This window comes from Salmo salar, chromosome 01 (genome assembly GCF_965601325.2).
Source record: "Salmo salar chromosome 01, fSalSal1, whole genome shotgun sequence".
Classification (NCBI taxonomy): Eukaryota; Metazoa; Chordata; class Actinopteri; order Salmoniformes; family Salmonidae; genus Salmo; species Salmo salar.
The window spans coordinates 42,382,063-42,403,260 of NC_138291.1; the positions used below are offsets into that span (position 1 = coordinate 42,382,063).

At 44.2% G+C, this 21,198-nt stretch overlaps 1 protein-coding gene across 2 annotated transcripts in view; it reads right to left on the reverse strand.

Moving 5' to 3' along the window:
• Positions 1-403: 403 nt before the first annotated feature.
• LOC106602535 (protein PALS1) overlaps positions 404-21,198 on the reverse strand; it is a 60,721-nt gene continuing 39,926 nt past the window's right edge. For both annotated transcript variants that reach the window (XM_014195210.3, XM_014195217.3), the window contains 11 exons: positions 18,779-19,391; positions 17,390-17,598; positions 14,345-14,422; positions 13,331-13,477; positions 12,740-12,979; positions 9,543-9,726; positions 9,279-9,422; positions 4,560-4,727; positions 4,111-4,313; positions 3,433-3,543; positions 404-3,288 (listed from right to left, as the gene is read on the reverse strand). In XM_014195210.3, the coding sequence (XP_014050685.2) occupies positions 3,112-3,288; positions 3,433-3,543; positions 4,111-4,313; positions 4,560-4,727; positions 9,279-9,422; positions 9,543-9,726; positions 12,740-12,979; positions 13,331-13,477; positions 14,345-14,422; positions 17,390-17,598; positions 18,779-19,160 (2,043 nt within the window). In that variant the 5' untranslated portion in view covers positions 19,161-19,391 and the 3' untranslated portion in view covers positions 404-3,111. The remainder of the gene's footprint in view (positions 3,289-3,432; positions 3,544-4,110; positions 4,314-4,559; positions 4,728-9,278; positions 9,423-9,542; positions 9,727-12,739; positions 12,980-13,330; positions 13,478-14,344; positions 14,423-17,389; positions 17,599-18,778; positions 19,392-21,198) is intronic.

The following is a 21,198-nucleotide window of genomic DNA, read 5'->3' on the forward strand; positions in this document are numbered from 1 at the left end:
TGGCTGTTGACTACACTTGATGCTGCCGCCGCCAAGTCTGAGGAGACTGGCCTTAGTTCAAGAAAAGTAATTTAAGGTTAATGGCTCCACCTTGCTTTAAAATACAAATGAATGTGTCAAATGTTTTAATATCCCTGTCAGATCTTTTAAAGGAGGACATTATCATACAATGAAAAAGGTTTCAATCTCACTCAAGTTCCGTTATCTTATCTATATTTTAGTGTCAATCAACTCTGACCCCACAATCTCTGTAGTCTGTGAAGCAGTACCTCTTGGCATCATCACACATTCCCATCATTTCTACAGCAGCTCTTTAAACAGTGCTGAAGAAATAAAAGAACCCGCCTCTACTTCTATCAATCTGGTATTTAATCCACTTGAATAATTCATACAAAAACAGATCTAAAGAAAGTGATTTTTAATAATACAGTAACTTTACATCGATTAGTTCTACTTCCAGTTAACGGCTCAAATCTACACAAGGTGTGTACTGTGCATACTAAAAAGGGATAGACATTCTGAACTAGACTGGTCCCAGATCTCAATGGCCACCATTCTCAGTCTCAGAATAGGAGTGCTGATCTAAGATAATTTTTCCCTTTTTGATAATAATAACAATGAATAGGGATGACCTGATCCTAAATCAGCACTTCTACTCTGAGAAACTAAATACGGCCCTATGTAGCCAACTTCTATGGCAAACATGACAAATCGTCAGAGGAGCTGAGTAAAAAAAAACTGATCTGGGATCAGGCTAGCACTGAGCGGTTCCTGGAGTTTCAGATCCAAAAACGGAGGGATGGATAGGTGGTCGAGTCATCATTCTACAGGTGCATTACTCTGTACTTAAATCTATCTTTAACATTACCAATATATCAAAAGTATCTAGATACACCATGATTATCATCAATAACCAAAAATAAAAATATGTGAAACAGTTTTGCTGAGACCATTTCCCATTGTGTCTACTAGAGATAATACTTGCCTGCATTACAGTGACAGTCCTGTCTCTCTCTGTGCATACACACACACACGCATGAAGACAATCACATAAAGTCAGCATATTATAATCAAGGGTGAGCTGAAACCTATGATCATGGAAACACCAGATGCAAAAACATACAACTATTTTTCGGTTCGGTCGAGTTAATTTCACAGACCCATATCAAAAAGTAGAACAAACATTTCAATAACAGCTTTGAAAAATCATTGACAAATAATAAAAATCACACATTTAAGATGTCACATGTGGTGAAAACTACTGGATTAAAATACAGCATAGTTGGATAATTTATAATGCATTTAAGTGAATTATAAAATGCATCGATTTCAAACAAAGCATTTATGAAGTATTGATTAAGAGAATTCCACAGACAGCGGTGCTCAGATGTTCCTTAGTGTTTTCCATGAATAGAATACTGCTGGTTACACTTATAGAAATATAATTCAATTTCTATGGTCACAATCCTAAAGATTAGCACAGGAAGTGTGCATGATGAATACTGAGATCGAGAAAATGAAGACATAGATAAAGTTACCCCTCAAGATTTTAGTGTCATAACTTCAAAACACCTCTAATAATCTTTCTTCAATATCATCACTGTTGGTTTAAATCCTGTGATTCGGGACAGACCCGTTTTCTATTTAGCGATGACTCGTAGTGCTTGGGTAGAGGTAAGGGGTGTAGTGTTATGACTGGTTTATCCTCCAGTACCCTTTTCACACTACTGAGCCAAGCTGTACTGCACTGGCCTGGTTACGATCCACCATAGTTACTGGAAAGGAAAATGTGAAAATATCAGAGCCAGCACAGTCCAGTTTTGGTTGGCATGATAGTGTGAAAAGAGTATAAGGTAAGTAGGAGAAAGTGGCTCTTCACCATCTCTCAGATCAGATTGTCTAATTAATGTGAAAACACCATTCAGATGAACCTCCAGCATCATACTGTGCTGTAGTGCAGACCAGAGTTCAAATAGCATTTGAAATCTTTAAAATACTTTAAGGTTTTGCTTTTTGCCGACCTGGAGTGCCAGTTTGGGATTACCGTTCTGGAATAATTCTATTGGTTCCTTTGTGCCAGGACAGTTCAATCAAGCACAGCTTAAGTATTTTCAATGATCCAAATATTTGAAAGCAGGGCTGCTATAGTTTAGAGGATAAAGGCCAGATGCAGAGATCATGACTGCATCCCAATGGCACCCTATTCCCTATATAGTAAATAACTGATCAGGACCCATAGTCCTACACCGGGATGTTATCACCTCAGAGATGGTTTCATTAGGTGAGCAAATCACATCCGTGATGATACATTACTGAACAAACACACACCTGACCTCACACACGGGGTCAAGGAAACAGCAAGGGTACAACAACCAGTGTGTGTGTCTATAGTTTTGTGTAGGAGTCATTCACTGCCCCCTTCCCCCAAAAACATTTTTTTTGCTCGCAAAGTAGGGGGGCCCCCAAAAGGCTAAGGCAAGCTCTGACTGCATGTCTGGGTATGGATGTGGGTACGCAGACCCGCAAGCCACTGCAGCCCCTCGTGATGAGTTAAGATTTTTTGTGGGCCCCAACCCCTATCAAAGTTGCCCATCCCTGCCATAGATAGAAGCTATGGGTTCTTATTATCGAAAGCTTCTTAAAAATAGAATATATTTACAATTATAAATAGTTATCAAAAGCAGAATAGAAGCACTAATTCTATTTCTGCCACCAAGTGCCAAGTCTTTACATACTTCTCTGGAATGTGAAAAGTTAATTTAGTGAAGAGAAATCCAGCAACGAAAAAAGGACAAATAATCAGAGCAATAATAAGACAATAATTCATTTTCCCAGGCAGTCTCAGAAGGGAAGAGCTCGACTCAGTTCAGTATCACATGTAGTGATAAGCATTAAGTGTTTTATTTAATCTTCAGCTTGAGTGTTGATTGAGGATCTTCCACTAGTCTCATACTGTGATTCTGGTTGGAGAAGGAGTCAAGGCTAATTTTCAGCTAATAATGGTCTTCCCCCCCGGGTAACTATTGTCCATGATCCAGGGTAGCTCTAGCTCTTCATTGAACCAGTGAGTGCTGTGTCAGGTTAGTGTTGTGTCTGTGTTATATTGCTCCTTCAACGTAGCCAGGAGGAGGGGACCCACTGTGGCTCAGTGTCCAGTTTGTTTATGAGCCTCAGCAGCTCCTGATATGCCTTGTCCTGGTCTGTGTTCACAATGGCTGCATCAAACAGGTGGCCAAAGTTCTGCTCCATCTCACGGGCCTTCTCGATGATGTCTCGCAGCTCCTCCGGCTTAGGTAGAGAAAGGGTAGGTGGATAAGCAATGGAACACAGAGCATGTTTCACTACACAAGGGAGTTAACTTTACTAAGGCTTATTAGATGAACCTTACTAAAAAATCTGAGAAAACAGATTGTGATGTGTTAAAATGACTACCTTTGGGTTCTTGCTCTCCTTGGCCAGGAGGGCTCGCAACCGTTCTTGGGAGGGAGGAGCGATGAAGATTATGTAAGGCTTCAGATCAGAGTTACGCAGAATCTTCAGTGACTATAGCGAGAGAAAGGAGAGAGAAGGAAGGAAGGGGGAGAGAGAGAGAAAGGGGGGGACTTACAGTCAGACAGCAGTAACAGACATTTTATGCTCTCTTAAGGCATCAGCATGCTTCAGTTTGGCTAGAGCGCGTATGCTCGCATACTCCCTTAAAAAGACCTACGCTTGAAAAAAAAAAAAAAAAAAAAGCTGCAATAGTACCACTTGTCCATTTTGAGATACTGTAGCCAGTACACACTTCCTCTAAATAGTCAGAAACAATTTAAGATATTGAAGAATCCCTACTGTTGACCAATCACCGATGAAGGGGCGTAGACTTCGGCTGCCGATTTCCCGGCTTCCTCAAGAAAATATTTTGTGTGCCTGAACAACTAGTCCGAACTGTTTCGGCTGGGAAGCATGCAGACGCCTTTATCCTCTTCTTTTCCCTGTTGCTCTCACCTCCCTCTGAACTCTCTCACCCCCTCCTTACCTCACCTGGGTGTGCCGACACAGAAGACAGGCCTTTGCCCTCTCTCCCTCCCTCTCCCCCTCCCTCCGTCTCTCTACTCCCCCCCTCCTCACCTGTGTGTGCAGACAGAGCAGACAGATCTTGCCCGTGTTGATGAGTTGACGGACAGAGTCGGTACTGGTTCCGTACAGGTTCTTCTCAAACTCTCCCGACTCGATGAACTTCCCCGCGGTGGCATCCATGTCAAAGGCCTGGCGAGAGACGAAGTGGTAGTCCCTCCCACTCACCTCCACATCACGCCTGTTCCGTGTCGTGTCTGGAATAAACCCACATTTTTATCAACATTTGTATTGCTTTTAATTTTAAAAAAATTAACAGGACAGGGGAAGGGGGAACAGACAATGGCCGCAAAACCTTGAAAAATGTCTGGAATTAACAAAAATGACAATTCTCATGAACCAAATTCTATATGTCTTGAGTAATACTAAGCACCGAGTTGTGCAGTTCAAGGGGAAAGTTAACCCTTGAAAATGCACACAGGAATTCACACAAACACACTTACGTGGGACAGCTCCCCCAAATCTGTCTGGCTCGCTGGACAGCAGTCTCTGTCTCAGCTCATTCTGCCCACAGTTGGGAGGACCAATCAGAGCAATGGGCCGCTTGCGATTGGCTGGCTGGTGGTAGAGCGCCATCTCCTCATAGGTCAGGATCTCCTCGTTGTCATAGTCTGGGGAGGAGCAGAGACAGACGGTTTTAGTTTCATATCAATCGGCATTCATATTGTTGGATCGAGAGAGACTTGGAGACTGAGAAAGGCCTTTAACTTCTTAAGTATAGGGGGCAGTATTTTCAAGGCCGGATGAAAAACGTACCCAAATTAAACTGGTTACTACTCTGGCCCAGAAACTAGAATATGCATATTATTAGTAGATTTGGATAGAAAACACTCTGAATGGTGTCTGTGAGTATAACATAACTCATATGGCAGGCAAAAACCCGAGAAAAATTCAACCAGGAAGTGGGAGATCTGAGAATTGTAGTTCTTCTTTCTAATCCCTATCGAAACTACAGTGTCTGTGGGGTCACGTTGCACTTCCTAAGGCTTCCATTGGCTGTCAAAAGCCTTCAGAAAGTGTTTTCATCCGTCTCCTGTAACCGGGCAGAGAAAAGGAGCTCAGTCAATCAGTGGACTGCCTTGGGGACAAAGGGATTGAGGATGCGCGATCCCGCGAGCGCGCCGTTCCTTCTTTTTCTTCTTGAATGAATTTGCTATTGTCCGGTTGGAATATTATCGCATTTGTACGTAAAAAATACCATAAAGATTGATTTTAAACAACGTTTGACATGCTTCCAAGAACGGTAATGGAACATTTTGACTTTGTCTCTGGTACTGCGCTCGGCGTTATGCCTTTGGATAGTGCTCTGTACGCACGAACAAAACGGAGGTATTTGGACATAAATATGGATTATTTCGAACAAAAACAACATTTCTTGTGGAAGTAGCAGTCCTGGGAGTGCATTCTGACGAAGATCAGCAAAGGTAAGAGAATATTTATAATACTAATTCTGAGTTTAGGTGACCCCAGAACTTGGCGGATGTCTGTATAGCTTGCTTTGATGGCGAGCTATGTACTCAGAATATTGAAAAAAAAGCTATTTTAAAATCTGACACAGCGGTTGCATAATGGAGTACTGTATCTATAATTCTTAAAATAATTGTTATGTATTTTGTCAACATTTATGATGAGTATTTTTGTAAATTGATGTGGTCATTCACCAGCAGTTTTGGTGGGAATACATTATCTGAACATCACGCACCAATGTAAAATGCTGTTTTTGGATATAAATATGAACTTTATCGAACAAAACATACATGTATTGTGTAACATGATGTCCTAGGAGTGTCATCTGATGAAGATCATCAAAGGTTAGTGCTTCATTTAGCTGTGTTTTGGGTTTTTGTGACATATATCCTTGCTTGGAAAATGGCTGTGTGGTTATTTTTGTCTATGTACTCTCCTAACAATCTAATGTTTTGCTTTGGCTGTAAAGCCTTTTTGAAATCGGACAATGTGATTACATTAAGGAGAAGTGTATCTTTAAAATGGTGTAAAATAGTTGAGTGTTTGAGAAATTGAAATTATGATATTTTTGCTGTTTTGCATTTCGCGCCATGCTATTTCACTGGCTGTTGAATAGTGTGGGACGGTCACGTCCCACCTTGTCCAGAGAAGTTAACTGAAACATCGACATACAGTGCCTTCAGAAAGTATTCATACCTTGACTAATTACATATTTTGATGTTACAGCCTGAATTGAAAATGGATTACCCATCTACACACAACACCCCATAATTACAAAGTGAAAATGCTAATTTATAGAAAATTAAATATAGAAATCTCATTTACATACGTACAACAAATTGGTTGTTGATCATTGCTAGACAACCATTTTCAGGTCTTGCCATACATAGTTTTAACTTAAATCTACTTGAACATCTAACTCAGCCCCTCTTTACAGGAACATTGTCTTCTTGGTAAGCAACTCCAGTGTAGATTTGGCCTTGTGTTTAAGGTTACTGTCCTGCTGAAAGGTGAATGCTGTCCACCAGACACTAGTAGATGAAGACTGAACCAGATTTTCCTCTAAACTCAGCAAAAAAAAAAAGAAGTGTCCCTTTTTCAGAACCCTGTCTTTCAAAGATATTTCGATTTTTACAAATTAACTTCACAGATCGTCATTGTAAAGGGTTTAAACACTGTTTCCCATGCTTGTTCAATGAACAATAAACAATTAATGAACATGCACCTGTGGAACGGTCGTTAAGACACTAACAGCTTACAGACGGTAGGCAATTACGGTGACAGTTATGAAAACTTAGGACAAAGAGGCCTTTCTACTGACTCTGGAAAAACACCAACCGAAAGATACCCAGGGTCCCTGCTCATCTGCGTGAATGTGCATTTGGTATGCTGCAAGGAGGCATGAGGACTGCAGATGCGGCCAGGGAAATCAATTGCAATGTCCGTACTGTGAGACGCCTAAGACGAACGCACAATATCTCCATCAGTGCTCAGACTGTCCGCAATAGGCTGAGAGAGGCTGGACTGAGGGCTTGTAGGCCTGTTGTAAGGCAGGTCCTTACCAGACATCACCGGCAACAACGTCGCCTATGGGCACAAACCCACCGTCGCTGGACCAGGCAGGACTGGCAAAAAGAGCTCTTCGCTGACGAGTCGCGGTTTTGTCTCACCAAGGATGATGGTCGGATTCGCGTTTATCGTCGGAGGAATGAGCGTTACACTGAGGCCTGTACTCTGGAGCGGGATCGATTTGGAGGTGGAGGGTCCGTCATGGTCTGGGGCGGTGTGTCACAGCATCATCGGACTGAGCTTGTTGTCATTGCAGGCAATCTCAACACTGTGCATTACAGGGAAGACATCCTCTTCCCTCATATGGTACCCTTCCTGCAGGCTCATCCTGACATGACCCTCCAGCATGACAATGCCACCAGCCATACTGCTCGTTCTGTGCGTGATTTCCTGCAAGACAGGAATGTCAGTGTTCTGCCATGGTCAGCGAAGAGCACGGATCTCAATCCAATTGAGCACGTCTGGGACCTGTTGGATCGGAGGGTGAGGGCAGGGCCATTCCCCCCAGAAATGTCTGATCTTGCAGGTGCCTTGGTGGAAGAGTGGGGTAACATCTCACAGCAAGAACGGGCAAATCTGGTGCAGTCCATGAGGAGATGCACTGCAGTACTTAATGCAGCTGGTGGCCGCACCAGATACTGACAGTTAATTTTGATTTTGACCCCCCCTTTGTTCAGGGACACATTATTTCATTTCTGTTAGTCACATGTCTATGGAACTTATTCAGTTTATGTCTCAATTGTTGAATCTTGTTATGTTCATACAAATATTTACACGTTAAGTTTGCTGAAAATAAATGCACTTGACAGTGAGAGGACGTTTCTTTTTTTGCTGAATTTAGGATTTTTTAAACTATAACATGATGGAGCCACCACTATCCTTGAAAATATGGAGAGTGGTATTCAGTAATGTGCTGTATTGGATTTGCCCCAAACACTTTGTATTCATGATAAAAAGTTCATTGCTTTGGCACATTTTTTTGCAGTATTACTTTAGTGCCTTGTTGCAAACAGGATGCATGTTTTGGAATATTTTTACTTTCACTTGTCAATTAGGTTAGTATTGTGGAGTAACTACAATGTTGTTGATCCATCCTCTGTTTTCTCCTATCACATCCATTAAACTCTGTAACTGTTTTAAAGTCACCATTGGCCTCATGGTGAAATCCCTGAGCGGTTTCCTTCCTCTCCGGCAACTGAGTTAGGAAGGACACCTGTATCTTTGTAGTGACTGGGTGTATTGATACACCATCCAAAGTGTAATAATAACTTCACCATGCTCAAAGTGATAGGTATAAATAAAAAAGCAGATGTTGACTATCTACCAATAGGTGCCCTTCTTTGCAAGGCATTGGAAAACCTCCCTGGTCTTTGTGGTTGAATCTGTGGTTGAAATTCACTGCTCGATTGAGGGACGTTACAGATAATTGTATGTGTGGGGTACAGAGAAGAGGTAGTCATTCAAAAATCACATTAAACACCATTATTGCACACAGAGTGAGTCCATGCAACTTATGCGATTTGTAAAGCAAATTGTATTTCCCGAACTTACTTAAGCTTGCGATAACAAAAGGGGTTGAATACACGCAAGACGTTTCAGCTTTTCGTTTTTGATTAATTTGTAAAAAAAAAAATACAAAAATAAACATCATTCCACTTTGACATTATGAGGTATTGTGTAGGCCAGTGACAAAAATCTAAATTGAATCCATTTTAAATTGAGGCTGTAACAACAAAATGTGGAAAAAGTTAAGGGTTGTGAATACTTTCTGAAGGCACCAACTCCCCTGTTCTTGTCATTTCTTCTACTCTATCTTGGGGTCATGCCAACTACAGCCCATAAAGTAATAATGCTAACTTTCACAGTACATTGTCTCTAGGCGAACGCTGGCTAAAATCAGTGATCTTTCTGTAACTCTGGGATATGAAATTCGAGTAACAATCAATAGTGTGATGACAAGGAAAGTGTGTGGGAAAAGTCCATTAAAACAAGCAAAGTCGAAACATTCCAGAACCAAAAAACTCTTACTCAGACGATGTGGGAATACGGGCCGGGTCGTTCTACACCAGCCTGCCTACATCTCTGCTACAGCCCTCTACCACCCTGCTGGTATGGGCTGGCCTTACCGTCGTTCTGCTTGGAGTTGTAAAGGAGCTTCTTCCTCTTCTTCTTGTTCTTCTTAGCACACCACAGCTTTCCTGACTTCTCAGGCTCTTTATCCTCTTCTATGGTCTGCTTCATGGCCTCCCTCTGCTGCTGGAAGCTCTTGCCTGCATTCACAGAGAGGGAGAGATGGTTAACAGTTCTCCAGGCATTGTGAGGTCTGATAATCTGCATATATGACCTGGTACTTGCCCACTGTTGTTGAGCCCTATTGTGAGGTAGTGTACCTGGTACTAGCCCGGCCAGGGGCTGGTTGTCCTCGTCTCCGTCCCTGTAGGCCTGCCACCAGTTGGGGTCATCCTGGCTGATGATGTGGAGGATGTCTCCTTTCTGGAAGCACAGGCCCAGCTCCCTGCACGGCACGTACGGGTCATCAGACGGGTCGTAGTCAAAGTGAGCCTTCACATGGACCTGGTGGAATAGAGGAAACAAAACATGACCTTGGTTTTCTAGTAGCTTGCACTGTATATTATAGAATTAAATTAAAAAGCACCATGCTCTGCAACCAGGGTTGGGGAGTAACGGATTGCATGTAATTCGTTACTTGTAATGGATTACAAAAAAAACCCCGGTAACTGTAATCTGTTACGTTGCAAGCAAATATATTGTACTCAGATTACAAAAACTAGATACCATTTAAATTCAGAAAGGATGTTTGCAAAAAAATAAAATATACAAAAAATAAAATCACACTTTTGTTCAATGACATTCAAATCAGCATTGGAATTTTTTTTGCAAGTTTAAGTTTGTTACAGCTGAGCTAGTCTGACCACAAATCAGAGGCCACTATGGTGACACACCAAATGTGTTTGATGGATCTCGGAAAAAGAGCAGGAATAGGCTTTTGTAGGCTACAGTCCATGCTGTCTTCCAATGGTGCAACTGCTGTCGGCATCCAAAGAATATCCAACTTGAATAAACACTTGGAGGTAAAGATGACAGGAGTGGTGTAGGCTCACTTATTATTAATATCTACATAGTGCATTGATGTGAATCACAACGCAGCTCTCTCATTTAGCTATTTGCGCCTTACGGATTGTGATTGTTGTGGATGGCTGTTCACAAATCTATGTGTATTTGAACCCAATAATGGTTGAATTCAAGAAGTTTAAGCTGCCTATCAATCATTGTCCTTGAAACCAGTGGAGAGCCAGTGAAAATGCACTCTTGTAACAGCTGCATAGCGCAGATCCAAGCCCATGGAATAAAATGGGCCTTTTATTGCTCATTTAATTCATGCTGATAAAAAAAGAATCCATAGGCCTAATGGACACATGCTCAAACTCGCACACTTTTGATGGAATTAAAAATGTGGCAATTTGTAGGTGCTACATCCATTTTCGGACACACACATTGTTTTGACCATGTTATGAGGCTATACAGTGTTTGTTTACATTTACAATGTTTACAAACACAGGAGGAAAACAAATTCACACACACACACACACACACACACACACACACACACACACATTCAAAAGTTTGGGGTCACTTAGAAATGTTCTTGTATTTGAAAGAAAAGCACATTTTCTGTCCATTAAAATAACATCAAATTGATCACAAATACAGTGTAGACATTGTTAATGTTTTAAATGACTATTGTAGCTGGAAATGGCTGATTTGGAATGAAATATCTACATAGGCGTACAGAGGTCCATTATCAGCAACCATCAGCGCAAACTGGCTCTAACCAGAATAGAAAGAGTGGGAGGCCCCAGTGCACAACTGAGCAAGAGCACAAGTATATTAGCGTGTCTAGTTTTAGAAAGAGATGCCTCACAAGTCCTCAACTAGCAGCTTCATTAAATAGTACCCGCAAACACCAGTCTCAACGTCAACAGTGAAGAGGCGACTCCGGGATGCTGGCCTTCTAGGCAGAGCTGCAAAGAAAAAGCAGCATTTCAGACTGGCCAATAAAAATAAAAGATTAAGATGGGCAAAAGAACACACACACACTGGACAGAGGAACTCTGCCTAGAAGGCCAGCATCCCAGAGTCACCTCTTCACTGTTGATGTTAAGACTGGTGTTTTGCGGGTACTATTTAATGAAGCTGCCAGTTGAGGACTTGTGAGGCGTCTGTTTCTCAAACTAGACACTCTAATATACTTGTCCTCTTGCTCAGTTGTGCACCGGGGCCTTCCATTCCTCTTTCTATTCTGGTTAGACAGTTTGCGCTGTTCTGTGAAGGGAGTAGTACACAACGCTGTACGAGATCTTCAGTTTCTTGGTAATTTCTCACATGGAATAGCCTTCATTTCTCAGAACAAGAATAGATTGACGAGTTTCAGAAGAAAGGTCTTTGTTTCTGGCCCTTTTGAGCCTGTAGTTCAACCCACAAATGCTGATGCTCCAGATACTCAACTAGTCTAAAGAAGGCCAGTTTAATTGCTTCTTTAATCAAAACAGCTTTCAGCTGTGCTAACATAACTGCAGAAGGGTTTTCTAATGATCAATTAGCCTTTTAAAATGATGAACTTGGATTAGCTAACACAACGTGCCATTGGAACACAGGAGTGATGGTTGCTGATAATGAGCCTCTGTACTCCCATGTAGATATTTCATAAAGCTATAAGTCATTTACAACATTAACAATGTCTACACTGTATTTCTGATCAATTTGATGTCATTTTAAAAATTGACAAAAAAGTGCTTTTCTTTCAAAAACAAGGACATTTCTAAGTGAACCCAAACTTTTGAACGGTAGTGTATATCTATTGATTCTTGAAGAATATAACTTAGAAATGCCTGATGAGCTAAGTTCTGTCACACTCTATGAGAACCCAAAATAAACTTGTTTTACCCCAATGTTTATAAACATGGTAAATGTAAACAAACACTGTAAAGCCTCATAACATGGTTAAAACAATCATTTTGATATCATGGGTGGTCAGTCCTTGCATCCATTTCTGGGTTATGCTCAGGTAAAACAATTTGGGTAATCTATACTTCGATATTTCCAAGTCCAATTCTTGAAGATCAAGGGGTATAACATTTACTGGAATGACTGGAATTCTGATAGAACTTAATCATATTATTATATGTAGTAGAAAGCGATGGGTTAGAAGAAGTCTACATAACCACCCATAAAGTAAAATTTTACATCCATATATGGCCAGCTATGTAAACTTTAACATTGATTTATCCTGCAATAGATGTCGTTCAATTGGTAACATATATTTTTGTCTTCTTAAAATGTCTTAGGGGGAACGTAATCTAAAAGTAACCAATTACAATTTTGAACAGGTAACTAGTAACTGTAGCGGATTACATTTTGAAAGTAACCTACCCAACCCTGTCTGCAACCCACTGAGCCATTGGAACCCGGGAACAGTGTGATTGCTTCAGATAGACAGACATCCCAGCCCAGGGGCTGAGAGGAGAGGTGAGGGAGGGTTCTTGGATGAAGGTGTGTCTGTACTTACCACAGTCTCCTTGATGGGCGGGGGTTTGGTCTGTGGGCTGGGGATGAGGATGAAGGTCAGGTTGCCGTGCATGTCGGCCAGGATGTCGAAGACCTCGTTGACGTCCTTCCCTCGGATCTCCACTCCGTTGATCTCCAGAACCTCGTCTCCTTCATGGAGCAGCCCGCTGCGCTCCGCCGCCCCACCCTTCACGATGCGGCTTATTATCACGCTGTCCATGTCGTTACGCACCGTCGCGCCCTGCCACACAGACAGTGGAGAACAGAGGTTAGTGACGGTGCAGATACAGGAGGGTTTCAACTTTTTTAGGTAGAGGAGAGCGATGTTGGTTCTGTCTGAAAAGTGTACAAGCGGCCAAATTCTTGATTCCTCCCGTCCTCGATTCCTTGCCACACTCTCAAAGCTCATTGGAGGAGATCCGAAAGGAGGGACCTTGAAACCTCTTCTCCAATAAGCTTTGAGAGAGAGGGGCGAGAAATTGAGGAAACAAAAGAGGGAATCAAGGCTTTAACAGCTTGTACACTTTTCAGACAGTCTGTAACTACTCCTATGTTGATTCATGACAGTGTGTTTTAAAGGGGTCTCTCTCACCAGTGGGATGTCCCTGGCCTTCTCGATGCAGACTATCTTGACGGTCTCCCCTCCCCACTGGGTGAGAGTTTCACAGTGGTCATCTGGGGTCAGGGGCTCCAGCTGCATCTCCTGCTCTGCAACACAGTCATGGGCCAGAAGCACCGCCTGTGGAGGGACAGGGGACATAAGGTTCGTCAGCCTTACTGGGTTAACTTTTAGACACTTGAAAACGCACACACGACAGGTAGATCCATGGACGCAAGCATCTGTGTCTAACAGTACTGTCGTTATTACTTCCAGAGCCCCCTGCTGTTCTAGTTCTGGTGGAAGGAAGACAAACATTACAAAATAAACTTTCATTTCAGTAAGTAGTAACAGACTAACAGCCATAATTTTCCCTGAGGGACAGCAGGTAAATCATTTTCCACTCCCCTGGGGAGAAATGCCTGGTTAGTTACCTCACTAGGTCTACCTCTATGGCAACCCTCAAAACAATACAGGGGAACCCCCACCCCCAACCATTCCTTCTCCTCTATCCTCACCTCCTACTGTGTGGGTTGTGTTCCGCAGGGCACACTGTAGCAAAACATTCAGGTAGTACACTTCCCCTTTCAATCTGTTTCAAACGTTCCCTCCCTATTGAACATGCCCTGGTGTCTCAGAGGAGCAGCATCACCATTGCAGATGTTGGGGACAGACAGAGAAATCAGGTCACTCATCCACGTGTGAGAGTTAAAGAGAGCGAGATCAGGCCTTTGGCCCGGCTTCTGCCAAGAGATGTAGCCAATAGTTGATCACAGCTGAACCAACACAGTCCTGACCTGAAGAACCCCAGCCCTGAGATCCAGGATGATAAAAGGTTATACTGGGAGAGAGACAGATGTTACACTGGGACAGGTTAAACAGAGATGCACGTTACACCTGACACAGGTTATACGCAGAGAGACACAGGTTAGACATTAAAGTGGCGCAGAGAGACACAGGTTAAACTGAGACACCGAAATAGACAGTAGGAATGGATGGAGGCCTCACCTGGACATGTGGGGAAGAGAGCAGGGTGTTGAGCTCCAAGCCCTCCTTGTGTTGGCTGTTATGAACCATAGACTGGACCTGGAGGACACACCAGAACACAGGAAGTATAAGAAAGAGGAGCAGGGATAGGACACACCGTCAACTTGAAAACACATCTGATGATTTACACCCGTTCTCTCAGATCAAAGAAACTGATCAAAACAGAGGACAGCAGCATCTACACAGGAAGGTCGGAAGGGAGGACAATCTGTCATGATTCTTCCCACCTTGATTCAACAGCAACAATTATTTTGTTCCCCAGACTAGATGGCATACATAGGGTTTGTGTTAAAATATTTTCTTGACTGGTTTTAACTTTTTCCTTGTGGGGTGCTGACGGGCCTTCAAAGTGCTTTAGAACGGCCCCAGCCGCAGACCATGTTAGAGTAACCAGTGAGATGGCCTTGGGCCCAGGTTCAGCTTTGGTTGTGTTCATTAGGGCACGCAACAGAACACATTTTAAAACGCTTTGCAATGACAAGTCCAGATAGTCCTTCCATGTTTCAATACATTTTCTTCTAATTGGTGCCTAATGAACACGACTCAGTCAACCCAGAATCCCTCTGGAGCTGACGTCACTGGGACCAGGTTAATCCATTCAAGGCAGGGGGGGTCTAACACTAAGTTTATGGAGGTGGGGTTATACCAGGGTGGCCCCATGGGGGGAAAAAAACCCTCTTCACTGAAGTGGTCTCCTCCAGACATATGCTAATCCCACTATGGTGTTGTGGTAAGGCGCCTGCACAGTTGCCCCTCCCTCGCATGCTGCCTGCCTCACCTGGGACAACTTTAGAGATTCGTTTTTTTCCCCCCACAGTAAAGACTACAATAGCCACAAGGCTGTTTATAACCAAAGCAACCATTACTGCAGTTGTTAAACATAGCAGTCAGCCTATTTCCTGTAGTCTCAAATGATTTAACATTTTGTTTCATGTAATGACGTTTGTTTTTGATTTCTACTTCAAATGGAGCACACTTATTAAAACATTTGAAATAATGTAATTAAAATAAGTTGACTCCCCCCACATCAGTATACCTGGATGCACGTCACAGGAGGTTGGTGGCACCTAAATTGGGGAGAATGGGCTCGTGGTAATGGTTGGCGTGGAATGGTATCAAACACACGGTTTCCAGGTGTTCAATACCATTCCATTTGCTCCTTTCTGTCCATTACTATGAGCCGTTCTCCCCTCACCAATCTCCTGTGATGAACATGTATCAACTTTGAAACATAGGTCTTTGTTTGGGCTAATGGCTTGGCTAATATGGCTTCTAGCACCTGGCACTTGGTAATAGCCTGCAATTCACAGCTACCATGTAGATGTGTTAATTAGCATAACTCAACACTCGCCTCTTTTCCACCAAACATTCCTTTGTTCATTGAGCAGCAACGCTGCGTGAGCTTGGCGGTGGAGACCAACTTCAGCGCCGAGCAATTCGTGGACATCATTTTTCTTGACCACCGGGACGCTTTGTTTTGGCTATATGAACCCAGCGTGAAGCGGAAGAGTTCGCCCATTGGTGGTTGCGTCACCTTAGCTGAGGAAGGCGCCTTGTGACTCTACCGTAAGGTACACAATGGTGACATGGTCCACATAAGGGCTGGCCAATAGAAAACTCCCTACATACTGAGGGCACAACATTCAAGGCTGAAACACCTCTACCTTTCCTGTTTAAAAAAGGCCCGAGTTGATCTTGGAATAGGGTCCATTTGGCATGGGAAAGGTATGTATATTATAGGACAATGTATTCTGTCCACATGCATAAACACACACAAACAAACATGCACACACACACACGTGGGGCAAATTCTGGTATTCCGACCCCGTTTAAGCCCATTTTCTCTCGTTTGGTGCCTAATGAATAAAACAGTGGTGGCTCTGACTGCTGTCAGTGAGTCTATAATGGTGCAGGCAGCAGCCTCAGAGAGAGAGACGCCCTATTGTGAGTGTCCTGTCTTGTCCAGGTCAGTGAGTTTCAGTTCTACGTCTGGGCTCTAATGATGGGGCTTGAGTACAAGAGCTGTTCTGTGCTGCTGGGGCAGAATGAGAGAACAGGGAAACAACAATAAACAAGTTTATTATTGAGCCTCATTAACACTTCTTCACACTACAGCGATTCCAGGCAAAGAGGATCTCTCCTCAATCAAGTGTCATTAGTGGACAAAACATACAAAAAGTCATGTGGTGGTTTCTGCCCATTAAAAACTTCTTACACTGCACAAACTCTGCTGAACATCAACTTCAAGGCTAGTCGGCTACCTAATTTCGGCAACATTTTCCACAACTCCTACAAGTCGTACTTGATCGCTTGTGTGTGTGGGTGGGTGTTTGTGTGCATGCGTGTTTCAGTGTGTCTGTTTATGTGCGTGCCTTTGTGCGCGTATTCCTGTCATTGTGTCACACAGACCCTCCTCAGTCCTCAATTTTTGGCCTGTTGCTTGGCATCAAGTTTGATGTCCCCCTCCCATTTCCTTCTATTCTAGTTCCCACGCAGTCTGAAATGGGCCTAAGACCAGTGGAGGGAAGGGTTGATTTGGAAGTGGGTATACAGGAGCATTATTCCGTATTATTCGACGCTCAGCCCACATCCTCTTCCCTAGCCCTACTCAGTATGCTCCGGGTCGACGTTGCCCAACAGATCCTACGATCAGCGTACTCCTCCACAAATCCTACCCTTAACCATGTTGAAGAAAACACTCTGGATCAGTGTCTAACGGAGTCTTCCTCTTTCCTCCTGAGCCAGTTCCTTTTCGGGGTCACATCTGTAGGCACAGATCTAGGAGCAGTTTACCCTTCGCAAGCCCTACACTAAACTATTACATAGTAATACTGCAAACTGACTTGATATCAGCATCTGGGTCTCACCTCCTGGACCAGGCCCTAAGGGCAGTGTGTGGTGAAGGGCGGGCTGGGTCGGTTCATGTGCTGCTGGGTCAGCTCTGTAAGCACAGCTCTATGATCAGCTAACCTTAACACCCCAAACGGACTCCAGAGCAGGACTCACCTCTTGTGCCAGGCCCTGAGCGCGGTCTGTGTGTGGGAAGGGCGGGCTGGGCCTGTTCATGTGCTGGGCCACAGCGTTGTGGATGTTGAAAGCCTTCTGGAAGTCAGTCTTCTGGACCAGCTGCAGCACCAGCTCCACGTCCTCCTGGCTCTGGGTGTCAGACAGGCAGTGCTGCACCTGCTTTAGGGACATCAGCAGCTCCTCCAACTCTGTATGCAGGGAGAATCAGGCATACATATACCGTACAGACAGATCAACCATACAAATACATTACACAACAGCCAGAGACAAATGCTCAGATTCAGGAAAGAATTACAGTGAACTCATACAGGGACTATGGTCAAGACAGGATATTTATATCAGTGATACAACTCCAAAATAATCATCATATTCTTAAATCTTACCAGCCCTCTCAAATCCAGACCCCTCTCTTAGACATATCTGTCCAGTCTAACTAAGACCAAAATAAGGAGACGGTCTGCGTGTGTGTAAAAGGGAGTATCTAAGTGGGAGGCTAGACGTCTCATCTGATGGAGGATCTACTGTCACGCGCCATTGACTTCACTGGGTACCTTCTGTCCTACATATTGTTTTCTTAGGCTAGGCCTAGGCTACATGATAGGTATCATTTCAATGCATTGTTAACTTGGCAGGAGGAGTGGTAGGGCAGTCGAAAGACAGGAGATGGGGCAGAAAAAGAAAAAAACTAGGGCAGAAAATGGAGGGCCAGAGAGCAGCAATTGCAGCCTGGGTCAGAATGTTATGTAACAGAGTTTTTAATTAACCCCCCCCCCCCCCCGAGGAATGCTGCTACCACACACACACACACCTCTTCCCTCCCTCCTCACGTACCACCTCCTTCCTGCTCTCACTCCCTACTTTCCTCCCTCAGTCTTTCTCAGACCCCAGCCTCCCGATCATTAGAGAATTAAGTGGGAGTGAAGTAGGACTCCCTCAGAGAGCTTTAGAAGAAGAATGCACTGACTACAGGCCTATAGACTGCTGTGTGTGTGTGTGTGTGTGTGTGTTTGGTCTCATTCATAAGCCTACCTGGAACAGGAAAAGTGAACTTGGGTTAAGAGTCTGAGGGAAAGCTACAGACAGCTAGAGGCCTATACTGAATTCCAAACCGACCCTACCCCCACATCCACTCCTATAAATCTGAAAGGATTGTCTTAAGCAAAATGGCACTTTCTTCACCTTGTTTTCAGAGCAAAATGTTTGCCATTTGATTTCAGCACGAGACAGCCACTTGCTTGTTAGCACTTTATTCTTGCTAGTGCTCAATGCTAACGCCAAATAACTATTCTGTTCAGAATCACAACTTAATAGAACACTATTATATTGTATGGCTTTGTTAAGAGTATTGTCATACTCAGTCCTACTCACCCAGTAGAGTAGGGGCCCCCAGGTTGGGCGGAAGTCCCATGGGCCCTACGGGGCCTTCAATGGGGTCGAAGGTGGGGTTATCGATGCCCACCTTGGGGTTCTGAGATAGCTTCTTGAGCCGTATGGAAGCATTAAGATCTAGCTCCTGTCTGTTCCTGCCCTCCTCCTCCCTCCTCCTCCTCAAGTCCTCTTGGTGCTGACGGATCCTCTCCAGCTGGGCAGAGCGCCGCACAGGCAGGGTACGAGCACCCAGGTCCCCTGGGCAGTCCACTGCCATCTCCCTGTGCCACTGCTGGGGCTCCTCCTGGTTCGACTCGCCTCCTCCACTTCCTCCACCGTCTGACTCAGTCACATGACCGTTCATATGTGATGTGGTCATCATTGCCACCCCTGTGCTTCCTCCTGTGTGTATGTATGTGTGTGTGTGTGTGTGTGTGTGTGTGTGTGTGTGTGTGTGTGTGTGTGTGTGTGTGTGTGTGTGTGTCTGCAGGTGGCTGGCTGGGGGAAGTACTATGAGGGGTGATCTCTGCGTGTCCTGGGCCCGGTGGCCATGACACCCTGACTCACTACTGATGACTCAGCAGATGTTGGGATTCCAGGAGAGGAGGGACACCTGAAGAACAGGAAGGGAGGAAAGGTTAGTATGGTACAGGAATGCTGCCACTCAGACAAACCACAACATAGTACGCACATTAGCGTGCCCTACACTACCAAACATTTAAATACAACCAGAGGATTCATAGTCACTCACAATTCCACCAAAAAGAATGAGCATCTTAGACAATCACACACCACTCCTCCCCAGCCCCCAAACCCAATGTCGAAAACCTCTACCCACAATCCAATATAAAACGACCTAACACACTAAGCGGAAGACAGAAACGAAGCTATTTACACAAATAGGCCAACCAGCACAGACCTAGCTACTATACTATTACGGAGCTAGCCAGCTAGCCAGCTGAAGAGTTCCGTCAGCCACTCCTGGGCTATTCCTGAGCTAGCCAGCTGAAGTGTCTCCTGGGCTACAACTCACCTATCCTGACCCGTTTTACTGCCGATGCGGAGCCCCATCGGGTCTTCACGACTGGACCACCGACGTTATCTGCCCGAGGGAGTTATCCAACTGGCCCCTCCGTCGCGACGTAACCTGATCGCCCATCTGCGGCCCGCTAATCGTTAGCTGTCTTTTCGGCTGCGATCTGAATAGGTCTATCGGACACTTTTCTTGGGCCACTATAACTAACTATTTTGCCAACTTGGACTGGTCCCCCCTTCCACACGGAACCCCACTAACCCACAGACGGAAACGCACGAGGTGGCTAAAAACAGACCTCCCTCCCATCTTCCACCAGCTTGCTACCTATGGCCCGGCTAGCTGTCTGAATCTCACTGGACCCTTTGATCACTCGGCTAAGCATGCCTCTCCTTAATGTCAATATGCCTTCTCCATTGCTGTTCTGGTTAGTGTTTATTGGCTTATTTCACTGTAGAGCCTCTAGCCCTGCTCATTATACCTTATCCAACCTCTCAGTTCCTCCACCCACACATGCTATGACATCTTCTGGTTTCAATGATGTTTCTAGAGACAATATCTCTCTCATAATCACTAAATGCCTAGGTTTACCTCCTCTGTACTCACATCCCACCATACGTTTGTCTGTACATTATACATTGAAGCTATTTTATCGCCCCCAGAAACCTGCTCCTTTTTCTCTCTATTCTGGACGTCACAGACGACCAATTCTTATAGCTTTTAGCCGTACCCTCATACTTATTCTTCTCTGCTCCTCTGGGGATGTAGAGGTGAATCCAGGCCCTGCAGTGCCTGGCTCCACTCCTACTCCCCAGGCGCTCTCTTTTGATGACTTCTGTAACCGTAATAACCTTGGTTTCATGCATGTTAACATTAGAAGCCTCCTCCCTAAGTTTGTTTTATTCACAGCTTTAGCACACTCTGCCAACCCGGATGTCCTAGCTGTGTCTGAATCTTGGCTGAGGAAGTCCACCAAAAACTCTGAAATCTTCATCCCTAACTACAACGTTTTCAGACAAGATAGAATGACCAAAGGGGGCGGTGTTGCAATCTACTGCAGAGATAGCCTGCAGAGTTCTGTCCTGCTATCCAGGTCTGTACCCAAACAATTTGAACTTCTACTTTTAAAAATCCACCTCTCCAAAAACAAGTCTCTCACCGTTGCCGCCTGCTATAGACCCCCCTCGGCCCCTAGTTGTGCTCTGGACACCATATGTGAACTGATTGCCCCCCATCTATCTTCAGAGCTCGTGCTACTAGGTGACCTAAACTGGGACATGCTTAACACCCCAGCCATCCTACAATCCAAGCTTGATGCCCTCAATCTCACACAAATTATTAATGAACCCACCAGGTACAACCCCAAAGCCGCAAACACTGGCACCCT